This window comes from Trichechus manatus, unplaced genomic scaffold (genome assembly GCF_000243295.1).
Source record: "Trichechus manatus latirostris isolate Lorelei unplaced genomic scaffold, TriManLat1.0 scaffold00382, whole genome shotgun sequence".
NCBI lineage: Eukaryota > Metazoa > Chordata > Mammalia > Sirenia > Trichechidae > Trichechus > Trichechus manatus.
This window is the reverse complement of record NW_004444318.1, coordinates 219,624-245,147: the sequence shown is the minus strand read 5'-3', so window position 1 is coordinate 245,147 and position 25,524 is coordinate 219,624. Positions and strand designations below refer to the sequence as shown.

General features: G+C 43.9%; 2 protein-coding genes across 3 annotated transcripts in view; both read right to left on the bottom strand.

The window, feature by feature from the left end:
- The window catches only part of TAP2 (transporter 2, ATP binding cassette subfamily B member), a 37,507-nt gene extending 17,642 nt beyond the window's left edge, over positions 1-19,865 (bottom strand). The window contains exons 1-12 of one of the 2 annotated variants that reach the window (XM_004390983.2): positions 19,763-19,865; positions 18,704-19,204; positions 18,500-18,614; positions 15,899-16,029; positions 15,429-15,634; positions 14,384-14,581; positions 14,065-14,193; positions 11,671-11,859; positions 11,313-11,486; positions 10,961-11,120; positions 10,418-10,554; positions 9,431-9,921 (exon numbers count right to left, since the gene is read on the bottom strand). In XM_004390983.2, the coding sequence (XP_004391040.1) occupies positions 9,742-9,921; positions 10,418-10,554; positions 10,961-11,120; positions 11,313-11,486; positions 11,671-11,859; positions 14,065-14,193; positions 14,384-14,581; positions 15,429-15,634; positions 15,899-16,029; positions 18,500-18,614; positions 18,704-19,196 (2,112 nt within the window). In that variant the 5' untranslated portion in view covers positions 19,197-19,204; positions 19,763-19,865 and the 3' untranslated portion in view covers positions 9,431-9,741. Of the gene's footprint in view, positions 1-9,430; positions 9,922-10,417; positions 10,555-10,960; positions 11,121-11,312; positions 11,487-11,670; positions 11,860-14,064; positions 14,194-14,383; positions 14,582-15,428; positions 15,635-15,898; positions 16,030-18,499; positions 18,615-18,703; positions 19,205-19,762 lie in introns of those variants that run through there. The other variant, XM_023725720.1, reaches the window with a different exon arrangement.
- A 2,041-nt stretch (positions 19,866-21,906) lies between these two features.
- PSMB8 (proteasome 20S subunit beta 8) lies at positions 21,907-24,976 on the bottom strand. Its single transcript, XM_004390982.2, has 6 exons — positions 24,805-24,976; positions 23,906-24,053; positions 23,635-23,746; positions 23,081-23,210; positions 22,481-22,685; positions 21,907-22,237 (listed from the first exon to the last, which is right to left on the bottom strand). Exons 1-6 carry the CDS (start codon positions 24,949-24,951, stop codon positions 22,149-22,151), a joined length of 831 nt encoding a protein of 276 aa, XP_004391039.1. The 5' UTR covers positions 24,952-24,976; the 3' UTR covers positions 21,907-22,148.
- Positions 24,977-25,524: the final 548 nt, after the last annotated feature.

Below are 25,524 nucleotides of genomic sequence, written 5' to 3'. Positions count from 1 at the left end.
GACATCCAGTTTTGCCAGCACCATTTGTTAAAAAGACTGTCTTTTCCCCATTTGATGGACTTTGGTGTTTGTCGAAGATCAGGTGACCATAGGTGAATGGCCTTACATCTGGGTTCTCAATTCTATTCCATTGGTAAATTTGTCTGTCATTGTACCAGTACCAGGCTGTTTTGACTACCATAGCTCTATAGTAGGTTCTGAGGTCAGGTAATGCGAGTCCTCCTACTTTATTCTTCTTCTTCAATAGTGCTTTATTTATTCGGGGCTTCTTCCTTTTCCATAAAGTTAATGATTAGTTTTTCCATCTCTTTAAAGAATGTTGTTGGTATTTTGGTCGGGATTGCATTGTATTTGTAAATTGCTTTGGGTAGAATTGTCATTTTCACAAAGTTGAGTCTACTTATCCATGAGCATGGTATGTTTTTCCATTTATGTAGACCTCTTTTGGTTTCTTGCAGTAGTGTTTTGTAGTTTTCTTTGTATATGTCTTTTACATCCCTGGTTAGATTTATTCCTAAGTATTTTTTTAGAGGCTATTATAAATGGTATTGTTTTCCTGATTTCCTTTTCATCATTCTCTTTATTATCATATAGGAATCCAACTGATTTTTGTATATTTATCTTGCATCTTGCTACTCTGCTGAATCTTTCTATTAGTTCCAGGAGTTTTCTCATGGAGTCTTTTGGGTTTTCTATGTATAGTATCATATCATCTGCAAATAGGGACAGTTTTACTTCTTCGTTACCAATTTGGATGCCCTTTATTTTTTTTCTTGCCTTATTGCTCTAGCTAGGACTTCCAGCACAATATTAAATAGGAGTGGTGATAAAGGGCATCCTTGTCCTGTTCCTGTTCTCAAGGGGAATGTTTTCAGCCTCTCTCCATTAAGAATGTTCGCTGTTGGTTTTGTATGGATGCACTTTATTATGTTGAGGAATTTCCCTTCTATACCTATTTTATTGACAGTTTTTATCAGGGATGGGTGTTGGACTTTGTTGAATGCCTTTTCCGTGTCAATTGAGATGATCATGTGATTCTTTTCTTCCCTTTTATTTATGTGGTGGATTACTTGGATTGATTTTCTAATGTTGAACCATCCTTGCATACCTGGTATGAATCCTATTTGATTATGGTGTATTTTTTTTAAAATGATGGTGAATTCTATTGGCTAGAATTTTGTTAAGAATTTTTGCATCTATATTCATGAGAGATATTGGTCTGTAATTTTCTTTTTCTGTGGTGTCTTTGCCTGGTTTTCATATCAGGGTTATGCAGGCTTCAGAATGAATTCAGAAGTGTCGCTTCCTTTTCTATGTTCTGAAATAGTTTGAGTACTACTGGTGTAAGCTGTTTTCTGAATGTTTGTTAGAATTCTCCAGTGAAGTCATCTGGGCCAGGGCTTTTTTTTGTTGGGAGTTTTTTCAGTTACCTTTTCAGTCTCTTCTATTGTTATGGGTCTGTTCAGATTTTCAACATCACTTTGTATTAGTTTGGGCATGTAGAGCATTTCTAGAAATTTGTCCATTTCCTCTAGGTTTTCAAATTTGTTAGAGTATAGCTGTTCATAATACTGTATTATGATCCTTTTTATTTCAGTTAGATCTGTTGTAACGTCCTCCATTTCAGTTCTTATTTGGGTTATTTTCATCTTCTCCTGTTAAAGCATATTTTTTCAATAACACCATGTGTTGAGCTACAGTTTAAATGAAAAGATTGTACTAGACTAAAAATTTTGCCAGCTCAAAACACTTGCTTAATTCTCCCTCAGTGGTGATTGGGATCCCAAACTTGAGGGAGATGTTGCATGTACAGAAAGGTAAGAAGGAAGAGATATGAGGAGCAACAGGAGTTGGAATTTGGGGTGTCCAAGGCAAGCTCATGATCCCACCCAGTGAGAATTCATTTGGGATCTGAGGAACTAAAGACTACGGGCTCTAATCAGCAATCACTTCTTTGATGTGACATATGGATGGGTGGATTCATTCAAAGTATTGACTTATACATACTATGTGATACTATTTTCCAATCATGGTTTTGTCTATCACCTCACCATGGAAAATTTTGTATTGGTGGAGTTTTGTTCTACTAATTTGTTCAGTTGAACTCATTATTCCTGGGAAATACCCACTATAATTATAAATATTATGAACTTCACAAAGGTACTCTGGAACAAACTCAACAATCTGTACTAGATTCTGTTTGTAACACTTTATTTAGGATTTTTGCATAAATATTAATAAATAAAATTTATCTACAGTTTTTGTTTTTGTGAATTGTCATAGTTTAGCGTCAATTTTATGTTATTAAAAGAATGCTTTTTTATGCTTTTGAGTCATTTAATTAGGATATGGAATTATCTTTTTGTTCTTTGAAGATTTGATTATACCGAAACTATCCGCAGAGGTCATCTTTCAGTGAAAGAACAGATTGGCACCCAAAATAAAGGATATTTCCTGTGAGTATGGTACTCCATTAATGTATATGAGAGCAAAAGATTAACACTCTAAAGCGAAAGTGAGAAGATAAGGGGGCAGGGAAACAAGAGCACTGGAAATGGAACAACCAGAACACAATTAAAGAGAATTTTGATACATTGTAAAAAACGTAACTAATATCACTGAACAATTTGTATAGATATTGTCAAATGGGAACCTAATTTGCTGCATAAACTTTCACCAAAAACACAATAGAATATTGTTTAAAAAAAAAAGATTTGATTATATTTCCCTGTGAAAATATCTGGACCTGTTGTTTTTCTGTGAGTAGCTCGTTAAGATTTCTCTTTCTTCTATGAAAATCAGTCTATATACTCCACCTTTACAGGGGTCAGTTTGGGTATATTTTTCAAGAGAATTATTCATTTAATCCAAGGTTTCAAGTTTATTTTTATAAAATTAAGCAAAATAGTGTCATGATCTTTCCTCTGTTACTGTATTAATTTTGCCTTTGTCATTTCTTATTTTGTTTACTTTCAATTTCTCTACTTTTTCTTAATTAGGTTTGTTAGGAGTTTGTTTATTTTATTGAAATTGTTTAAAAAAAGCTTTTGTATTTATTCATTCAACTTTTTTTCCGTGTTTTAAGTCTTTAATTCCTGATTTTATCTTTATTATCTGCTCCTGCTTTATTTAATTGATTCTGTTGTTCTTTTCACTTAATTCACTTGGTTTCATTCTTTCCTTTTATTGGTATAAGTAATTATGGTCATGAATGCGCCTCTGAGCATCACTTTAGCTATGTCCCAAAGGTTTTCATATGTAATTTTTAATTATCATTTTTTTAGAAAATTTTCAGTTTATTTCCTTTCTGGCCTCAGAGACAAACAGTCTTTTTAAGTTTTCATGTGGAGGAGCCTTTAATCTTTTCTGATTTTCTTATTATTATTTAGTTTGTTCCATTATGGTCAGAGAATAATATCTGCATACTTCCTACATTTTGGGAATCATTGAGATTTTTTTGTGTGCCGTAATACATGGTTTATTCTGTTAGAACTTGAAAAGCTGTGTTCTCTATTTTCAATAAAGTTCAATATAACTCCATCAGATCCATTTTTTATTGTGTTAGTAATATCTTCTGGATCCATAGTTACTTTTTGTCCACTTGATCTGTCTAGTCCTGAGAAAAGCAAATTAAACTATCTTATTAGCAGTACAGTTCTGAATATTTCTCTTGTATCTACCTTAATTTCTGCTTTATGAGAGTTGCTTGTATGTTATTTAGAGCTTAAATATACATAACAGTTATATATCTGTTATGAACTTTACACTTTTGCATTATAAAGTGCCCTTCTTGGACTCACATCATTTTTTGGTCTGAATTTCATCTTGTTTGATAATAATATTGTGACCTCTGCTTCCTTTCTGTTTACCTTTTTGCTGTTGTTGTTGTTGGTATGCCTTTGTCTATCATTTTATTTGTTAAGCTAATAAATGAAACTGTCTAAATTACTTTATTTTAGGTGGGCCTTTCGTATATTGCAAACAGCAGAATATTTCCTTTGAATCTAATCTAAAAATAAAATATCTTTATTTTTATAGATGAGTTAAATCCATTTACAATTATTAATATGGCAAATACATTCAGTCTAATTTGGGGATATTATTATTTTCTGTTAAATATACTACTTATAAAATTTTTTCACTATGTCTTTTTTGTGATTTTTAAACCTGGAGCTTTTGAAAATATTTAGGAGAATTTATATTTTGGGATTACCTTAGTAATTTTATTTTTACATAACATACTTAGTTCTTTCTTTCTTTAGATAGCTCTTATTGGTTTTCTATTATGAACCATCATAAAAATTAGCTTATATCCTCTCCCTCCCCCTTCCATTTTCTTTGAGTTTATCTTTGTACTCTTAAATATGCTGTAAATACTACTGCTTGATTTATCAGTTTTAAGTGATATCTTTTGACTTCCAAATATTACCGACAAGGCCATCAGTAAGCTTATTCTACATCATATTCATTTTTCTACTTAATCTATGAATTATAGATAAATGTGTATAGATTTTTCAATTAATTTCTTCTTGTAATTCTGTCTATATCTTCCTTGCATATTTTGTAGCTATGTTACTAGCTGCAGTCTGATTCAATTTTAGTACACTGTTCTGGTGACTTGCACTTTTATCATTATGCAATGATTATCTCTACTAAAACTTAGGGTCTTAGATAAATGTTGTGTTGTCAAATGTTGTGTTACATCTATTTTTACAAAAAAAAAAAAGCAGCTGTTGAGGCTGCTTATGCACAACTAAACACCTCATGGGATTTGTTTTCTTGGTTTGGAGATTTAAGAGCATGGTTTTGAAGGACGTCGCAATTGACTGGCCTAATATTGTTCCTCAGTACTTGTGCTCTACCTCTTAATTTGCTGCATTACAACTGGGGTCTTAAAACTAGCAAGAGACCATCCAAGGTACAACAATTAGTTTCCATTCATCTGAAGCCAACAGAGGAAGAAGGAAAGTCAGGAATCTGAGGAGAAAATCAAATACATGTCTGGTTGCCTCCGTAAACAACTGCCTTCTTTGCCATGAGAACAGAAGAACTGGTTGGTGCCCAGCTACCATTACTGAACATTTTGATCAAAGATTCTATAAAAGAATCCTGATCAAAAGGGGGGAATGCAGAGCATAATTTCAACTTCTCAATAGAATCCAGACTTTCTAGAGCCATTGAGGCTGGATGAGGCCCTGAAACTATTGCCCTGAGATAATCTTTAAACTTTAAACCTTAAACCAAAACTATTCCTAGAAGTCTTCTTTGAACCAATAAATAAAAACCAAACCCATTGCCAACGAGTCGATTCCAACTTATAGTTACACTCTAGGATAGAGTAGAACTGCCCCGTAGGGTTTCCAAGGCTGTAATCTTTATGGAAGCAGTCTGTCACATCTTTCTCCCATGGAGCAGCTAGCTGGTTTGAACCGTTGACTTTTTGGTTAGCAGCTGAGCACTTAACCACCCCACCACCAAGGCTCCTTTAAATATCTTACCTTAATTAGTAAAGTATATCTGCTTTGAGCATTGCGCTCTTTTAGAGAAGTATCTGTGTGAGACCAAATTAACAATGGCAGCTCGAAAGGTTGGATGGGAAGCTTAGGGGACAGTGAGTTTAAGATAATGGTGGTGGAATAGTGTGGGAAAAGATAGTGAGAATGGTAGCACAGCTTGAAGAAGTAACCAATGTCACTGAATTGTACATGTAGAAATTGTTGAAATGATGTGTATACTTTCACCAAAATTTAAAAAAAGAATTTTTTTTAAATAGTAGGAGGATACATGGATAATGTGGGTATACAGAACTCTTTTGAGGTATTTTGTTGTAAAGCTGGGAAGAGTCCACCTTTTCTTAGCTGTGTGACCCAGACAAATTAGTAAATATTTCTAAACTTCCATTTTCTCATCTTTAGAATAAACAAAAACCAACCCTGTGCCGTCGAGTCAATTCCGACTCATAGCAACCCTACAGGACAGAGTAGAACTGCCCCGTAGCGTTTCCAAGGAGCGGCTAGTGGATTCAAACTGCTGACCTTTTAATTAGCAGCTGAGCTCTTAACCACTGTCGCCACCAGGGCTCCATCTTTAGAACAGGGATAGTCATACTTGCCATATAGGGCTATCTTGAAGATAAAATTTTAAAAAACTATATATCAGGAACTTAGCACAGCAGTGGCACACAGTAAGCATTCAATAAATGATAATTATTATTGTTACTAGAATCATTATAATCCATAAGATTCCGTTTAACTCTAGGTTCAAACACCCAGTATTTCCTGGTAACCACTTGATGGCACCAGACTCAAAGGAGTGCTCCCAGCACCAAAACACGGGCAAGAGCTTTTTCTTGTTCCCTGGTCCTGTCTCCTCAAATTCTGACAATTCCACTCTTCTGCTTGATTCACGATTGCCATGTGGAATCCAAGTGGCTGTTCCACTGGGCTGGGGCATGAAGGACTTGAAATTCAATGCTGTTTCCACATTGGGCAGGACAGACAGGGTGGGGAGCTGTTTGGGTAGCTACAGAAATCTATGAGAGGTTCCTAAGGTTCTCCTTCCTTCACATCTTCCTTTGGAAAGAGTAAAACATGACTGAGTGGAAAAGATTCTGAAGTTAAGTGACAAGAAAGAGAAAGTATGGGGGGGGCGGGAATCAAATGGGGGTGGGGGTGGGGGTGGGACTGAATGAAAAGCACCCTGGGGAAACCCGGAATTACTAATAACTGTAGTTACCAAAACAGAGCTGCCCTTGTAGGAATTTGTCTATCTAATAGGTTGAATACTTTGACTGTCGGAGAACCTTTCCCTAGGATTTTCCCCTAAGAAATCTCTGGGACATGTTAAGATTTTCAGGTTGGCTGAATCTTCCTGTACTGCCCATCAGAATGCCCAAGTTTTCTTCCCAGCTCTATTGCTGAATAGGTATGTGGTTTCAGGCCAGTTTTTCTTTATCTGTAAAATAAGATTTGACTGCTACATTATTTTTAAGAATCATTCTAGGTTTAAAGTATTATGAGTCTATGGGTATCATTGTGCTGAGGATATCAAAAAAGCATTTTCATAAATCATCTTCCATGAAGGCTAAACTACTTGCCATTGAGTAGATGCCAACTCATGGTGACTCCACATGTATCAGAGCAGATCTCTGCTCCATAGGGTTTTTCAATGGCTGATTTTCAGAAGTAGATTGCCAGGCCTTTCTTCCAAGGCACCTCTGGGTAGACTCAAACCTCCAAACTTTCGGTTAGCAGTTGAACATGTTAACTGTTTGCACCACCCAATGACTCCTCCAGTAGGTCTACAGACTCTGTAAGGTTGGAGGTGCAGGAATTATTATTCTTATTTTATAAACAGAGAAAGGGCATTTTGTGGGCAGAAGCAATCAGGTCAGCCTTCTCTCTCTGCAAATGCACATTTACCCAGCAGTGAAATTTGGGAGGCGGATGGGGTGGAGCAGCAGGGCAAAAAAGGCTTATTTACCTGCATGAGAAACTCCCCCTTCTCACCCCTCAACAGTTGCTATGCAGAAAAAATCCAAAACAGCAGTTCTGGAAAGTACCTGCTATTTCCGGGAATGTGAAAGTTTCTGTTTCCTAGAATAAGAAGCTTCCAAGGTTTAAGTCCCTCCCAGTAACCAGTGTTGGCTTTTCAGTGATTGGTGTGAGAAGGGAGGATTAAGTGAGGATGGAGGGTTATTCATTTATTCAACAGATATTTGATTGTCTACTATGAATTGGGCCCTGTGCCAGGTAGAAGATAACAAAGCTCGATAAAATACATGGTTTTCCCACAGGAGCTTAAAGTCTAGTGGGGGATAAGGACAAACAAAAAGAATAGAGTTTAATAAGGTCCCTGGGTGGTGCAAACAGCTTGCTCTTGTCTATTAACCTAAAGGTTAGTGGTTTGAACCTACCTTCATCTGCTTCTGTAAAGATTACAGTCAAGAAAACCCTGTGGAGCAGTCCTACTCTAACACATGGGGTTGCCACAAGTCAGAATCAAATCCACAGCACCAGGTTTGGTTTTTTGATTTAGAGTTTAATAAGAGCCCCTGGGTGGTGCAATTAATGCACTCGGCTGCTAATCGAAAGCTTGGAGGTTGGAGTCCACCCAGAGGCACCTTGGAAGAAAGGCCTGATGATCTACTTCCAGAAACTCAGCTACTGAAAACTCCATGGAGCACAGTTGTACTCTAATACACATGGGGCTGTCACGAGTCAGAGTCAACTCCAAGGCAACAGATTTAGAGTTTAATACGGGCTGTGAAAGAGTTAAGCCCCAGGATTGATAGAAGCACAAGGAAAGGGCACTTTCTCCAGACTGAGGAGATAAGAGGTTTCCTGGAAGACCTCCCACTGGGCAGGGGCATGAAGGCTTTGAAATTCAATGCTATTTGCACACTGGGCAAGGCACACAGCAATCTGTAAGAGCTTCCTAAGACTCCCCTTCTTCTTTCGTATCTTCCTTTGGACAGAGCTAGATGCGAAAGATTCTGAAGGTAAGTGATGAGAGAAATTATAGGTAGGGGAGAATCAAATGGTGATGGGGTAGGGCTGAGCTGTCTCCAGGAATTTGTGGGAAATCAAGGGAGGGTGGAGCAGAGAATGGGGTAAGTAAACACTATATGCAAAGGTACAAAGTTATTAAGGAGGGCAGGAAGTTTCTTGTGGCTGGAGCTTAATGCAGACTAAGGCCAGGCTAACTGGCTGGAAAACCTTGTGTTCTCTGCAAAGGGTTTGAGAATAAAGGGATGAAGGATTTCATAGGAGTGACATCATCCTATTTGCTTTCCAAAAAGAAGTGGCTTCACGGAGAATGACTAGAAGAGGGGAGCCAACGGTAGAGGAACCTCTTTGGAGATGAGACAATCAAATACGACGAAAGAAGGGTATGACAACGGGACTAGAGAGAAAATAGAGCTGTTCAGAGCTGTAAGTAAGAGTTTTGTTTGATCTGATTCTGAATCAGAGATTATGAACATAAGATGCAATATAACTTATTGGTTGAGAATGTGGGCTCTGGGTTAGGCTGGGATATTCGAATTCCAACTCTGCCACTATGTAGCCTTGGGAAGGTTATTTAATCTCTCTGAGCCTCAGTTTTCTCATCTGTACAATGGGGATGATAATAACCAATTTCATAAGGTTGTGGATAAGGAATAAAAGCAATAATCCATGAAAAACACTTAGCATAGGTTCCTACGCATATTAATACGCTATAAACGGTATCAATGTAATTATTAGCACTAATAATTGGAGAATAATGCTGTATCCTCCATACTCCAGTTCCCTTAAAATATCAGACACCAGGAGGAAGGGGGAACAGATACAGAAAGGCACCTTATGAATATGTTATATTGCTTAATAGTATCTCTAAGAACAGATAAAAGATTGTTAAGATAGACCAACAAAATAGTAATGGTGGTTGTGGTGAGACAATGGGTAGTTCTATATTTTCTAATTTTTCTATATGAATGTGTATTGTTGATGTAATAATGAAAAAACATTTTAAAATATATTTATTATGTCACAATACTCTACTCAGCAACAGGCAAAGCTCTGTTCAACAAGGAAACAAGGTATCCTACCTCCCCACCTCCCACGTCCCCCGAAAGCACACCTCCATCATGCTCCAGCTCCAGGAACAACTACTCAGGGGCACAGCCCCAGGGAAAGTCAAAGCAGGAGCTACCCTGGGCGGTGGAGATGGCCATGAGAAAGACCCAAGGTCCTTTGGGTCTCAGTCCTCCAGCTGCCGCTGCGCCAGGCGGGCGTAGACGTCCTGCTGCTTCATGAGCTCGGCCCCATCCAGCAGCTGCCCCTGCTTGAGCACCAGGATCTGGTCAGCGTTCTGAACTGTCTTCAGCCTGTGAGCGATCTTCAGCACCGTTCGGCCCCCGCGGGCTCTCCAGTCCTGCAGCTGAAGAGGGAGGATCATGAAACCTCAGAAGAAGATGGACACCAAAAAAAGATGGACACCACATCCCACTGAGCACCATCTCGTGTCTTATGGTAACCAGTACCATTTGTCATTAAGGTGACTCATGGTGACTCCATGTGTGTCAGAGTAAAACTGTGCGCCATAGGGTTTTCAATGGCTGATCTTCTAGAAGTAGACTGCCAGGATTTTCTTCCAAGGTAGGAAAGAGTGGTAGATGAAGGTCTACACTGCCACTTTCTATCACCTGTACTACTGCAGGTAGAGAAATCGGAGATGTCCCCACCCCCACCGTATTCTCTGTTCCTTCCCCATCCTCAGTCCTCAATCCCAAGAAGGTGCCAATATTTCCATTAGTAGGTCATTCATCCTCCTCCTGCCCAATTCGGCACATGCTGACCACCCTTCAAACATGGTCCCTCGGGTCCTACTCTCCCGTCCCTCCCACCCCAGATTTAAGCTGGTCCCCAGCACTCACCGCCTTCTCACACTCAACGTCCAGGGCACTGGTGGCCTCATCCAGGATGAGGACCTGTGGGTCCCGTACAAGCGCGCGGGCAATGGCCAGACACTGTTTCTGTCCCGCAGCCAACTGACTCCCTCTCTCTCCTACATCTAATGAAATCAGAGAAACACACTTCCTCAGACACAAGTGGCCACAAATAACATTCTTCACCATGAGGAGGAACAAGCGCACGACTGGTATTTCCACAAAAACCAGTTAGGAGATGTGAGGCTCTGGTATAAGGAGGTTTGTGGGGGTGAGGACCTTATGAGGCTGCCTGCATGGAGAAAGCACTACTCTCAGAAAGCATGGTTCTCTGGGAACAAAGACTCATGAACAAGAAAGAGGCTAGAGAATTCATGGTGTTGGGGAAGGAGGGGAAGTGGAAATAAAAGGCAGGTAAGTAGCAAATACAGAGTTACAAGAATATGTTCCATGAGACACCACCCTTACCCCATGAGTAAATTCTATTTTTTCTTTTGACTGGAGGGCAGGCTTATAATTTGCAGAAGGTACCTGTATGCATCCCATGCTCCATTTCCGCTATGAATTTATCTGCACGGGCATCCTTGGCAGCAGCCATAACCTCCTCATCCGTGCAGTTCTCCAGTCCATAAGCAATGTTGTCCCTCACAGAGCCCGAGAAAAGCACAGGCTCCTGCCCCACCAAAACCACCTGTACAAAGCAGATGAGAGCAGACAGCTGTGTGCAAAGTCCCCCATCCCCCAGTACAGAGACCCTCCTGTGTGCCTCCCCTACCTCCACCAGAATGGACCCTTTGTGTTGCTTCCTATGGTTCCGGCCGCCTCCGCATTCTCTGTGCATGCTCCTCTCCTACTCCCATCCCTCTTCTCCCTCCCCACCTACCTTTCTGTGCAGGTAGCGGTGCTCATATTGGGAGATGGGCTCCCCATCCAGCAGCAGCTGGCCCCCTGTGGGCTGGTACAGATTCTCCAGCAGGGCAGCCACTGTGCTCTTCCCAGACCCATTGGGTCCCACCAGCGCGGTCACCTCACCAGGACTAAGGGTGAACGTCAACCCCTGGAAAAGCCAGGGGAGAGTTAGGGGTCAACCTCTTCTTCCTCAAGACCCTTCCCTTTCTTTTCGCATCAAAGGCAAGATAAGCTTCTCAGAGGTAAATGATCTAGAGGCTGCAATGCCTCATTAAGCACGAGTGGCAGGGAGTGGGGGTCCAGGTTCTCTCACTGTGGCCTCTTTCGGGCACCTTGAGCACAGGCTGGTCAGGATGACTGGGATATGCAAAGGAGACATCTTTGAATTCCACATGCCCCTTCAGGGTGGAAGGGGCCCGTGTCCCTGATGGGGGCAGGTCTGGCTGTCGGTCCAAGTAGCAAAAAACCTTCTTAGCAGCTCCCACGTTGCTCAGCATATCTCCCCACATGTATACTAGGCTCTGGAAAACAGGAATGGAAGGGTAGCTAATCAAACGTATCCTCACCAGAATCCAAGTGTCTAATGAGCAAACTTCCCAACTCCTCTGCCATGCTCCCCTCCCCAGCCATTCTCCACCCACAGCCATGCTCCTCTTCTTCCCTCTTACCCAGAAAAGATTTTCTATCTTTCAATGTACAATCTGGATGAATTTAAAAGTGGCACCAACACCTCCAGCACTCCAATTTGCAATATAAAGGCGAGAGAAGTCCATACTCATCCCAACATCATGACTTCTATCCCCAGACCTCTTCAATTACTGGTTTGTATTTGTGCCCAGCTCTGTCTCACCTGACTAGACAGAAAACTCCTTAAAAAAAGGCTCTGTGCCTAACTTACCTTTGCAGTCACTAGAATGCCTGGCACGGTTCTCTACACAGAAAAAATGGTTCACAAATGTCTAGGAAAACTATAAAATAAAGCCCAAGATGAAGTAACTACTTATTTTTGAAAACTAGTAAATATAGGAAAAGACTCAAATGCTTATTCTGCCTTTCCTAGCTAAACTATACCCCTGGGTAACCAAATAGTAGATGAGGGGAAGTTTCCCTTGATAGGTATATTCCAGCTAATAACTGAAGGAATGATACAATATCACAGCTTTGCAGCCCCTAATAATGTAATGGATCTGGGCATTGGGCATCAATTGCTGGTGCCAACCCAAAGAGAAGGCCAGACATTGCGTGCTCCCTGAAGGAAGAGCAAACCCCCACCTAGGAGGTACACTTGTCCTCCAAAAAAAAAAAAAAAGTAAATATATTAAAAAGCCTTAATCTAACAAGCTCTAGATTTATTTACAAACTGACAGGAAACACAGAGACAGAGGAACATACTAAATACTGTCACAGGGAATCAACCAGCAAAATCCAGACTACAAAAAACTCTACAGTACAAACAACACTGTTTCTTCAACAAATAAACTGTAAGAAAAATAAAAAATATATAACAAGAGAGAGCCCTCGTGGTGCAGTGGTTAAGAGCTCAGGTTGCTAACCAAAAGGTCGGCAGTTTGACTCTACCAGCAGCTCCTTGGAAACCCTATGGGGCAGTTCTACTCTGTCCTATAGGGTCACTATGAGTCCGAATTGACTCTATGGCAACAGGTTTGGTTTTGTTTTGTTTTGTTTAAAAATATATACATATATATTAACGTACAGAGACGTGAACTTTATTTGGATCCTGACTCAAGCAAGCTATTAGATATATATACTGCACGTACGAGACAAATAGAAATCAGACCATTATCTGGATATTTGCTGTATTTAAAGAACTGTTGTTAATTCTTTTAGGTATGATAACGGTTTCGTGCTTATATTTTTTAAAAGTGTTTACATTTTAGAGATACATACTGAAATATTTACAGATGAAATGATGTATCTGGAATTGGCTTCAAAATAACACAGGTGAGGGAAGTGGAAAGGGAAATGGATGAAATAAGATTGATCACGAGTTGATCACTGTTAAAGCCAGGTGTCATGGACTGAATTGTGTCCCCCAAAAATATCTGTCAACTTGGCTAGGCCATGATTCCCAGTATTGCGTGACTGTCCACCATTTTGTCATCGGATGTGATTTTCCCACACGTTGTAAATCCTACCTCCAAGTTGTTAATGAGGCAGGATTAGAAGCAGCTATGTTAACAATGCAGGACTCAATCTACAAGATTAGATTTTGTCTAAAGTCAATCTCTTTTGAAATATAACAAAGAGAAGCAAGCAGAGAGACACAGGGACGTCATACCACCAAGAAACAAGAGCCAGGAGAAGAGCACGTCCTTTGGACCGGGGGTCTCTGAGCTGAGAAGCTCCTAGACCAGGGGAAGATTGATGACAAGGACCTCCCTCCAGAGCCGACAGAAAGAGAAAGCCTTCCCCTGGAACTGATGCCCTGAATTTGGACTTCTGGCCTACTAGACTGTGAGAGAATAAACTTCTATCTGTTGAAGCCATCCACTTGTGGTATTTCTGTTACAGCAGCACTAGATAACCAAGACACCAGGTGATAGTTCATTACATTACCTTCTCTTTTTTTTTTTGGCATACGCTTGAAATTCTCCATAACAAAATGAGGTTTTTTTTTTAAAAAGGGAACAAGTAAAGCCCAAGGCCCAGAAGGCCAGAGTGAAGAACACGGGAAAAAAGGCTGCAAGCGCAGGCTCCTCACTCACAAACACATAATTTCCCACATCCTCCTGGTAGAGCAGAAAGGAGAGCAGCCCGCCCTGGGTAAGATCTCCAGCCAGTATCTGCTGCAGACCACAGTTCAGCATCAGCACCTGCACTGCCAAGTGCAGCAGCTGTGAGGGAAGAAGAAAGAGATGAGGCTGAGGAGTCTGTCCATTCCTTCCCCCTCCCTGCCCCTATGACATTGAACAGGACACCAGGACCAAATGCAGGCTCACCATCCTTCCCTCTACCCCCTCCCTGGGCTCTTCCCACCAGCCACTCAGCTGTCTCATCCTCCCCATCTCACCCTCCTTGTCTCACCCTCCGGAAGACCAGGTACAGGGCTCGTTCCAGGTCTCGTTGCCACCACAGCTGCCGGCAACGTTCAAGGGCCTCCCTATAGCGAAGGACCTCATGCTCCTCTGCCCCAAAACTCCGGACAGTTCGCAGTCCTCCAACTGCCTCCCGCACTATCTGCCCTGCTCTCGCCACAGCATCCTGGATCTCCTGAAGCAATGCCTGGAAAAGTGGGGCAGGGGATACAGGGTCCATGAGACAGAAGACAGCAGGCCCATGTCTCATTCCAGCCCTGAGGATACTCCCCAATCTACCTAAAAATATCCCTCTCCCTTACATTTCCTTCAGAAGGAATAACAAGAGTGAAGGAGGGAGGGAACAAAATATTATTGAGCTCTCAATGCTAGGTAGGGTAGGAGATACACGCTCTATTTTTTACCTTCATATAAGGTCATTCATACCACCTCCAGTGTCTGATGAGAAATGGGGGAGTAGCTGGCCAAAGAGCCACAGCGAATTAACAGATGGTGGAGCTGACATTCAGACTCAGGACCTCCTGACTGCACCTTCTACTTTCTCTACACTCATTCGAATTCCTTCTTATGATTATAAAAGGAAAAGTTCTCTACCCTGTGGTTAAGAGCTTGGCTGCTCACCAAAAGGTCAGCAGTTTGAATCCACTAGCTGCTCCCTGGAAACCCTATGGAGCAGTTCTACTCTGTCCTATAGGGTCACTATGAGTTGGAATCGACTCGACGGCAATGGTTTTTTTTTTTTATGGAGAAAGTAAGTTCAGACTCCTTTGAGAATCTGATAAAAGTTATCCTCTCCCCAGAAAAATACACACACGCACACTCTCTCTCTCACACACACACACAATTTTTCATGAGTCTCAGGGGGTCATGGACTGTCTGAAGCTTGTCCATGGACTCCCACCCCACCTCCCAGCTAAGAACTTCTGCTCTAAGGACTGAAAAGACCACTAGGAGAGCCTCTAGCAATGAATGGGACATCTTCTTCCCCTTCAAGTTTTAGTCTCCCCTTGGGGTTCCCTAACATCCACATGTACCTGATGGCGTGAATTGTACACCTTATCAGCTGCTAATGAGAGGGGTACGTTGAGCAGAGACAGGAGGGTGAGTCGAGGTGACAGGCTGAGCATGAAGCTATACAGTCCCACCACTTTCACCAGGCTTCGCAAGAGTACATTGGCGTTTAAAGGAAGCCAGCGACTCATCAAGGTAGTATCCGAGCTCAGCCGTGAGTTCAGCTCCCCTGGGGAAGACAGAGCTGGTGAGGAAACCAAGCACCAAGCATAACATAGAGCCCCCAGAAATTCCCTCCTGACTTCTTCCTCTGACACAGTCCTCTCCTCTAAACACCGCCCCTGATTTGCACAGAGACTGGATGGAGGCTGCCCCACTGCCCTATCCAGGCCCTGGCATCCTGAACAAAGGCAGGAGGAGAGGCTGCAGGTGGCAGGCAACTGAGGAACAAGGAGAGTCCTGGGGGATCCCAGCCCTGGACTCCAGGCCCCACCTGTCTTAATCTCCTGGAAGAAGCCGAGGTCCTGGCGCAGCAGGGAGGAGAAGAGCAGTTCCCGGATTCGCAAGTTGATTCTGGACATGGTGAAGAGGAAGGAGCCACCTCGGCAGCCTGCAGACAGTGAGCTGGGGGGCAAGGGGAGGAAGCAGAAGGACGAAGGGGAGACACGGGCTCAGGGACAGAGGGAATAGGTGAGAAAGGCAGAGGAGAAAGCACAGAATGAAAAGAAATACAAGGTTGGGGAAAGTGTACCAAGAGAGGCAAAAGAGAGGGAAATACGAGAGAGAGACAAGAGGAGCAGAAATAAACCGAGAAGAAAGGAAGACATGATGAGCTAACTAGATGTGAAAACAAAACCATAACACTTCAAATTGATGGATATCTGTGGAGTTCATTCTGTGCTAGACATTAAGGAATACCGTAACGGAAGTGAAAAAAAATCATGGGGGAAAAAATAGCCCAAGGTTTGCTTCTGATCTGGCCTCACTGTTATCCAGGCTTCTCCTCTGTCTTGGTCTCTTTCCTCCCCTGTCCCCAGAGTCCCTCTCCCTAGTCTCAGATACTTCATTACGGGAACTGCATCAATGGAACTACCTGCCCTCCCACTTTCCAGAGCCCGAGCCACACTGTTCCCCATCCCTATCATTCCTCAAGTTGAAGAATTCCTCTTACATCAACCACGTTTTTACAATAAAACTGAAATTACAAATTTTTTACAACAATTTTCAGGAAAAAATATGAACGTATAGAAGTACGTGTTTCAGAAAATACGGGTTTCTAACACAAATTCAGTTACCATATTTAGGAGGCTGTTGGGATAGTCCAGACGTGAAATGACAACTTTGGTGATCACAGTGACGATGGAGAGGAAGGAGCCATGGGAGACAATTTTTGAAAGTAGAAAATAACAAGGCTAGTGTTTGAAAACAAGGAGGCATCAACAATGCTGATGCTCAGGGCTTAGGACACTGGGGGTTTTGTGACTAAGAAGAAGAGGAAGCCACTTTCAAGAGGACCAGGAAGGAGTATGATGCATCTAGAGCTCTGGGCCCATGGGGTGTGAGGTGAGAGTGGGCTATCCAATCAAAGTGTCAAGGGGGCAAGTGAATTTATAATACTGGAGATCAGCACTGGAAATATGGGTCTGGGAGTCCCTGCAGAGATGACCTGAGTTAGCTCAACAGGAAAACTCTTTTTAAAGATCACAATGTTAAGTCATGAGAAAAAGCCCATATTTAAGAGTCCAGAAGAAGAAAAGTTCTCCAGAAGAGGCAGAGTGGATTGGGAGGTAGAAAGGGAGTTCATAAACGCTGAGGAAAGAGATAAAAAATAAGAGGTTATTTCACTACCAAATGCTACAGAGAATCCTGGAGAATTGAGGACTGATTTTTTAGAAAGGCACTGGGATTGATCAATAAGAAGCAGTTGGTTTCAGTAGAGAGTAACAAGTGTGGAATGAAGGCACGATGAAGAATTGGTTTTTTAACAATACGTGTAGTAACTGTTTAATAAGAAGCTACTTTGTTCTGTAAACCTTCATCTAAAGTACAATAAAAAAATAAAAAAAGATTTTTTTTTTTTGGGCATCCTAAGTGAAGCTAGGCCATAAAAAAGAAGCAATATCAAGCACTAGGGCCAGGACTAGGGTGAAGGGAGGAAAGCACTTGCATGACCCTATGTGCCTCACTTGTCTCACCCTAGTCCTGGCCCTATCAGGCAGTATTTTTGTTTGTCTGCTGGTTGGTTGGTTGGTTTTAAGACAGCAGACTCCTGAGTATGTCTGAAAAGAGAAGCGAGAGCAAGATGATAAGCCTCAGATTAAGATCTTCAGGATCTGGCAAAATGAGTTATGAACAGAGGGTCAAGAGGGAAAAACATGCCCAACATGACAAGAGAGATATTTGGAGACAGACTTAGGGGTGGGAAGTAGGGAGGCAGAAAAGAGAAATGGAACTTCAAGGAGACAGAAATGTTGAGAGACATTCCATTTGACACATAAACTCCTTTTATACCACCTTCACCCATGATTGTATTTATCATAAACGTAATATAGACATTGAAGATGTTGGATAAATACGGTAACTGAAGAGAAGAATGAATAGACTGATCAGAATGGTGAATAAATACACACGTTTTAGTTTTAAACTACATATGCCTGTGTACAAAAGGGAATGAAAATGGGGTTAGGAAAATGAGGGCCCCTTTAAAGACTTGGATTAGCTCATTGGTGGTTCACTGGTAGAATTCTTGCCTTCCATGCAGGATAACCTGGGTTCAATTCCTGGTCAATGCACCTCATACACAGCCACCACCTGTATGTCAGTGGAGGCCCACATGTTGCCATGATGCTGAACAGGTTTTAATGGGTCTTCCAGACTAAGGCAGACTAGTTAGAAAAGTCCGGCAATCTATTTCCAAAAATCAGTCAGTGAAAGCCCTACGAATCACACTGGTCTGATCGAGAACTGGTCATGTTGATGGCACAGGACCAAGTATCATTTCCTTCCATTGTGCACGGGCCAACTCGACAGTAGCTAACAACAATGAACATAAACATCTGGGGCTAGCAAACGGACCCAACTGCCCATCACCTACCTCCCAAAGGAGAAGAAGCACATGAAAAAGATGGCACTGGTAAAGGCTTCAGGGTCAAAGTCACCTCCCAGGATGTCAATCACACGACCAGAATAGTAAGGAATTAATGTCTCACCTGAAAAAGGCATGAAGGATAAGAGATGAAAGTGCTAGTGCCAAGGGCCTTTTCCCACCTTCAACTCGCCATGCCCTCTCCCTACTCACTCCAAACGGCCATAACAAGGAAGAAGAAGGCAGCAATGAGGAAAGGCAGGTCTGGCCTAGAGAGCTTCAGCAGCCTCCACATCAATGCTTTGTTCTCCTGGCCCTGCTTCCTCTCCTGGGCTGAGGCAGGGGCTCCCCCAGAGCTCAGTATGGCCCATAATGCCCAGCTTAGCGCTGCAGCCCCATAGCTGGCCAGCAGCCAGCTCCAAGGGGCTGAAGCCACTCGGACTGGGGGTGCATGCAAGGCCCCTGGGACCAGGGCCCTCAGCGAAAGAAAAGTGGGCATCACCAGGCAGAGCAGGGGCAGCAATGTCCCCCCAAATCCCAGCAGCCTTCCCAGCTTTAACAGCCCTCCAAGTCGCAAGGCCCCCTCCAGCCATAGGCCTGGAAGGCCTCCGGGAAGCAGAGCCCCCAGAGTCCCTTGAAGCACCCAAAGAAAGGCCGAGTCCAGCAGCAGCAGGCAGACCCAGGGTCTCAGGTCAAGGCGCGGCATGGTGCTACCTGTGGGTAAAAAAAAAAAGTCCGTTATGTCTGACTCACGGCAGCCCCCTGTGTTATAGGGTAGAACTGAGCTCTAATAGGGTTTTTTTGCTTGTAATCTTGATATAAGCTCGATGGGTTCGAACTGCCAACTTTTCGTTAGCAGCCGACTGCAAAACGTTTGTGCTACCCAAAGAGAAGGTGCGAAATTAGGGAAGTGGAGTCCCAGTTCTTGTCCCTATCGCCTCACCCCCATCTCACCCAACCTATCGGCTGAAAGATCCCCTGGCTACCCCGTGCTCATCAGTTCCCTCCTACTACAGAAGGTCTTGCTGCCTGTCAGAGGGAGATGGGGAGCCAGACCATCAGGAACCACCTCCTTTAAAAAAAAAGAAACTTTTCCCTGACAGCCTTCCCCCACCCCAACTTCCACCTGCCGCCGCCGAGTTCCAGTCTGGCGGCCCCTGCTCGGCGCCGGTCCACTCCTCGCGGTCCACAGGGTCGGGAAGCGGGGCGCGTGGGTGGTGGGTTGGGATGCATCCCTCACGGCGCTCCGGTTTTCTATACTCACGAACTCACCAGAGGCGGCTTGGGGACTGCAGCTCCAGAGGTCTTCGGTCAGGCGCTGAGCTCTGAAATCTTCCGTTCCAGCCGCCCCAACTTGGCGTCCCCCTTATCAGGGAGCGACGCTCTCCAACCGAGGGCATCCGGGCTTGTGCCACTTTCGCTTTCTCTTCCTTCACCACGCCCTCGTTCAGGGCGGAGCCGCCAAGAGAGGGCGCGCGAGACTGGCAGATCACAGAGCCAGGCTCGCGGATGCTTGTGCGCCCTTGGCCAGGACCCTGAAATGTCTCACCCGTAACAGCAGTTACTCTGTAATATAAAACTACTGAAATTTTTTTGTAAATGTCATTAGGTAAATTATTCTATTTCAAGAATTGAGATTGTTTATAATTGGAGAGCCACTGGATTTTGTCAGTTACAACCTCAAGATCTGAAACTATTTTGAGAACTGCCGGCTTCCCCTGTCCAACCTTCAGCTTTAGAGGGGGGGAAAAAGAGAGCCGGACTCAGCGGGAGACACGAAGGACTTCGCCTAAATAGAAAGCTCTAGTCACTCTCAGCGGAGCCTTGGTAGTGCAGTGATTAAAAGCTTGGCTGCTAACCAAAAGATTGGAAGTTGAATCCCAGCCACTCCCTGGAAACCCTGTGGAGCAGTTCTGTGCTGTCCTATAGGGTTGCTGTGAGTTGGAATCTAGTCGACCCCAACTGGTTGATTTGTTCGTTTGTTTTTTAGTCACTCTCACCAGTGCCTAGGGGTATTTCCAGTTACAGATTTTGAGTGTAGGTGGCCCTTTGTCTTTATTCTCTTTCTCAACAGGGCACCTTGAGCAAGATACATGCTCAGAAGCTTCTAAATCTGTTCTCTAAATTATGTTGGGAGCACCTACTGTATGTGAGGGAAATCCCGGGCACTGGACTTTGTGTTTGGGTCTACTTTAACATTGGTTAAAATAGGCTTCTGTGGGTCTTACCTGATCCAGTGTCTATGTATGGAGCATGCAGATTTGTTTACTCCAGAAATAACTCTTCAGGATGGAACTACCTTCCAAACTGGAAAACTCCCCAAAGAAAGGCTCACTTGGGTTCCAAACCACCCTTTTGAAAAATTACTGGTGTGACTACCAATGAGTCACTTAAAGTTTAAAATAAGGGAGAGGGTATTTGAAGTAGGGGATTACTAAAATTGCTCCAACTCTGTCCATTTCTGGGATTGTAAGGATCTCTCCCTAATGAAAAAAAATACCACCACACTCAGCTGCTCCCTGTTTTCCAGCTTTTACCTGGACTAACTCTCCTCTGAGAGGCACCATCTGTCACTCCAACATAATTCAGAAAATCTCATGCCTTTTTCTCTGACCTGGTTCTTTTACTTTTTCTTCATATTCCCCACTTCAGAGAGTCTGCCTTATCCTTTCTTTCTCTTTAGTCATGGTCCTGTCATCTGGCAATGAAGTGTGACACATCATGAAACTGAATCCCTAATATATCCATCTTCATATTCAATATCCAATATCTCTAAGTGCTACTTGGGGTGAATAGTAAGGTGTTTACAATTATCACACACATTGAGGTGGAAGCTTTTTCATCCCACTCTACAAAGTTAAAAACAGTTGTTGTAGGTGCCCTACTCCCAAATACCCAAACCACTAACAACAGACCACATAGGAGTCTCCAGTTTGTGTCCCTATAGAAAAGATCTTAATCTAAGTAAAACTGCAAAGAAGTGATTGTAGACAATGATCAGCCTTCCTGAGGTCCTAGAGAGGTGAGTATCGAAGGAAAACCCAGGAGAAATAGTTGGGGAGATCCCATTTCTTGGGGAACTGAAGTTTTGATAGGGGTTCAAATGTTTTCTCCAGGAAAACCAACCAGTTGCCATCAAGTCAACTCCGACTCATGATGACACCATTGTGTCAGAGTAGACCTGTACTCCATAGAGTTTTCCGTGGCTGATTTTTTGGAAGTAGATTGCTAGACCTTTCTTCCGAGGCACCTCTAGGTGGACTGGAACCTCCAGTCCTTCTGTTAGCAGTTGAGCAAATTAACCGTTTGCACTACCCAGAGACTCCTCTCCAGGAAATACCTCTCTTTATTTCCTGCTCTTCCCCCCATACCTCCTAACAACCACAGCCCCAACCCCACTCAGCCACAACACAGACTCATTTATAACTGTTTTCCTTTATTGTGCTTAATGGGACACCCAGAAGATGCAGGGTGGGGGCGAGGTGCTCTCTGAAATAAAGAACATACAGAAGGAGGAAAACCCTGCCAGCTCCCACTGGCCAACAAGCCAATTTCTCTGGGCTCAGGTTAGGCCCCTCCTTCTCCTGGAGCTTAAGCTGACCCAGTTTCCTGAGTCGGCAAGGCTCTCCCAGAAGAGACCTGCCCAGCTCTGCCACCATTACTGATTGGTCTCCCGATACTGGTGCATCAAGTCACTGACATCTGTGCTTTCCACTTTCACCCAACCATCTTCCTTCATGTGGTACACTGTGGGCAAATCGGAAAATAACATGGAGTCACCTTTCACTTCGGCACATTCCTGTAATGAGGTTTTGTTAAAGGTGGCAACAGCACATATACACACACTCAAAGCCTTCAATGCCCCTCTTCCGACTCTGAAAACCTCTTCCCACTCTGCACCGCCCTCCCCCCCTCCCCCCAGTCTCCCAGTCTTAATCGTCTCCCCATGCCACCCCCTGGGGCATGGTGGTTGTAGCATTGGTCTCTTACTATTGACAACTCCTCCAGAATAGCTGTCTCGGTGGGTGGCATGAACAATAGCCCTGCGGCCAAGGTCATAGGCCTCTTCAGGGCTAAGATTAGGCCGATAGCCACTGTCCATGACCCCATAGGCATAAGTGTTCCCACTACCAGTGGAGAACATATTTCCTGAGAGCCGAGTCCCGTTTTCATCCACATAGTAGAGTCCAGGACCCTATAGGATGAAAGAAAGTTCCAGGTTGAAATTGATGAGGGAGGTGTTGGTAACATTGAGATTCAAGTGTAAACCATAAAAAGCGTACAAAAGAATGAAAATCACCACAGAACATTTGAGTGAGGATAGCACTTTGGTAACAATCATAGAACTTTGGAAATAAAAAAGGAAAAACTCACTTAGAATCAACTGCTTTATCAAAAGAGACAAGCTTATAAAACATACAAGCTTGGTCCACACCTGGGCCAAGAAATGGCCCATAGATACACTGGAACAGTTCTGTAACCAAGTGTTTTACATGGCATGGAGCTTGTAGGGGAGGGAATGGGGGTGTACAATGGGGAAAAAGATTTCTCACCTATGGGTGGAGAACATGGGGAATGGAGAGTACCCACCTTCTTGTCCCAGCCACAGATCATGCTGCGCATGGAGAGGCCCATGCCCCGGTACTGGCACATCATGTTAGAAAGCAGTTTGGAGGCTGCTGATACTGAGATTCGTTCCCCATTCCGCAGGTAGTACAGCCTGGGTCAGGATGACAGGGAGAACTTACAGATGGCAGGGGAAGGTTAGCTCTCTGAGTGGTCCACTTGATGGGGCAAAAAATGATTGGAGAGATAAGCCTTTGGAAGGAATTATTTTGCAGGATATAAGGAGCAGGAAGAGATTTGGAATTTAAAGTACCTAAAATACAAAAAGCAACCCTAACAAATGATATTTCCCACCAGGGCTGATGGTGTCAGTGATAAATAACTGGACAAATTATCTGGCTCATTAGCAGGAGCATAGGCTGAGATGTGGGAGGGGGGTTTTATCACCAAAAGGCTACTGTGTGAAATACTATATTAGCTCTAACAAGAAACACAGAGGAAAGGGTGAGGAGCAGTGATCTGGGGCATCCAGGGATTGACCACTAGGCTTAGAAAGGGAGATGAGAAGCCTTGCTCACCTGCACTCCTTGGCCAGCAGACGCTCCCAGTACTGACAGTCAGCTGCGCAGCCAGACATGGTGCCAAGCAGGTAAGGGTTAATCTCAATCACCTTGTTCACCCGTAAGTTGGCTGGAAAAAGACTGAGTTTTGAGAGAGGGATAATGACCCCACAGCTCTCCCTGTGTGTCCTAAATCAATATCTGTTTCCGATTTGGTGTAAATGTTGGGCTCCTGCTGAGAGGAGGGTCCAGCTCCCCAGAATCTGCCTGCTGGAGCACACACACTTACCAATGTAGCTCCCAGCGGAGGCCCGGGAATCCACTGCCACAATCACTCCATGCTGGAACTTGAAGGCCAGCGTGGTGGTGCCATGGGCCATCTCAATCTGAACGTTCCTTTCTCTGTCCCCACCCAGGGACCGGAAGAATTCAGTTGGCTAGTAAGAGTAGAGAAAGGGGCACTGAACGCTTTATGGCAGTAGGCTCCAGGAAAAAGTTTTAGAGAGTATGGAGGTGAGGAGATATGGAAAAGTTCGCCAACCATGAATAAATACAACAGTTAATAACCAGTCTCCAGGAGGAAATGGCTTGCGAGAAGGAAAAGAAGAAGCACATGGCACCAACTTTTTCCATTTTCCAGTGCAATAAAAATGAAAGCAAGCAAATGCTACCATAACTGAGAATTTAAGGGTGACTGTAATGTTTTTGGCATTCATAGCTCATTTGACTATTATATTAATAGCATCCCCATTTTACAAAAGAGAGGTCTGAGACCTAGACTGATCCAAGTCACACAACAATGAGTTGCGGAGGCGAGGCCGGGCAAGCCACCAAAGTTCACAGGTTTTCCAAGACTCTACACGGCCCTCTATTACCATTTGATAAGCCCGTGAAAAAGGCTTCGTGATTTGTGTGCGGTGGAAAAAGGGCAGGGAGACTTTTCTTCCGCTGGCAGCCCCAACCTTACCTCTAAGTCTTTGTCCATTCCCTAACCTGCACTTTCAAACCCTTGGGCGATCAGTCCTCCAGCCCCACGTGGTTTCTCCCCGGGGTCCCGGCCTGGACCTTGCCCTCTGGGCCTAAAGGACGCCCCCTAGCGCGAGCTCCGCCGCGGGGCAGTCTCAAAGCAGCCCCTCCATTCTTCTGCGCCCTCCCTGCATCCCCTCGGGGTTCCCAAACAGCCCCAACCTGCATTCCCCGGGGGAGGGCAAGCTCCGGAGATCGCTTAGAGAAACTGTAGTGTCCCACGTCCGACCGGTGCCTGCTTCCCACGCCGGGGAGAGCCCAGTCTTCGCGCTGCCCTCGGGAGGCTCCGCACACCTCCAAGAGCGCCATGATCGCCAGCACCGGAGACCTGTCGGCTCTCGGAGGAGGAAGTGAAAGCGAAAGCCTCAGTCCAAAGGGGAGGGAACCAGAATTTTTTTTTCCACATCCCCCTGCCCTTTCCGAGAAGGGACTGTGGGTGACCGGGGGCCAGGAATATCATGTTGGAGACAGGCGTCTGTTCTCTGGCTTCTTGGAGGTTGAGGAAACGATGGGTAGTAGACTGTTGGAAGGAAGGGAAGGAGAAGAAAGAGGTTACAGCGAAAGACATCTACAGACCGGGCATCCTATCGAAATGTTGAGGGGATAGCGTCGTACCCTTAAAGGCACAGCCTCAACCAGAAAGCTGAAAGTCAGCAGACGGGCCGGGAGCAGTTTCACCTAGGGGGAGGAGGGCTCGCAAGAGCATCATTTCATAAAAGTAAGGGAAAGGCTCGGAGTATGTGGGAGTTTGAGTCTTGAGGACAAGTCCTGGGGCAACCAGCAGCAGCCTACACCCAAGTGTTACTGTAGGGGAAATGGGAGCACCAAGGAGAAGGTGCAATCTCTGAATCTTTCAACGTGGTTCTCATAGGCCCCCACCCC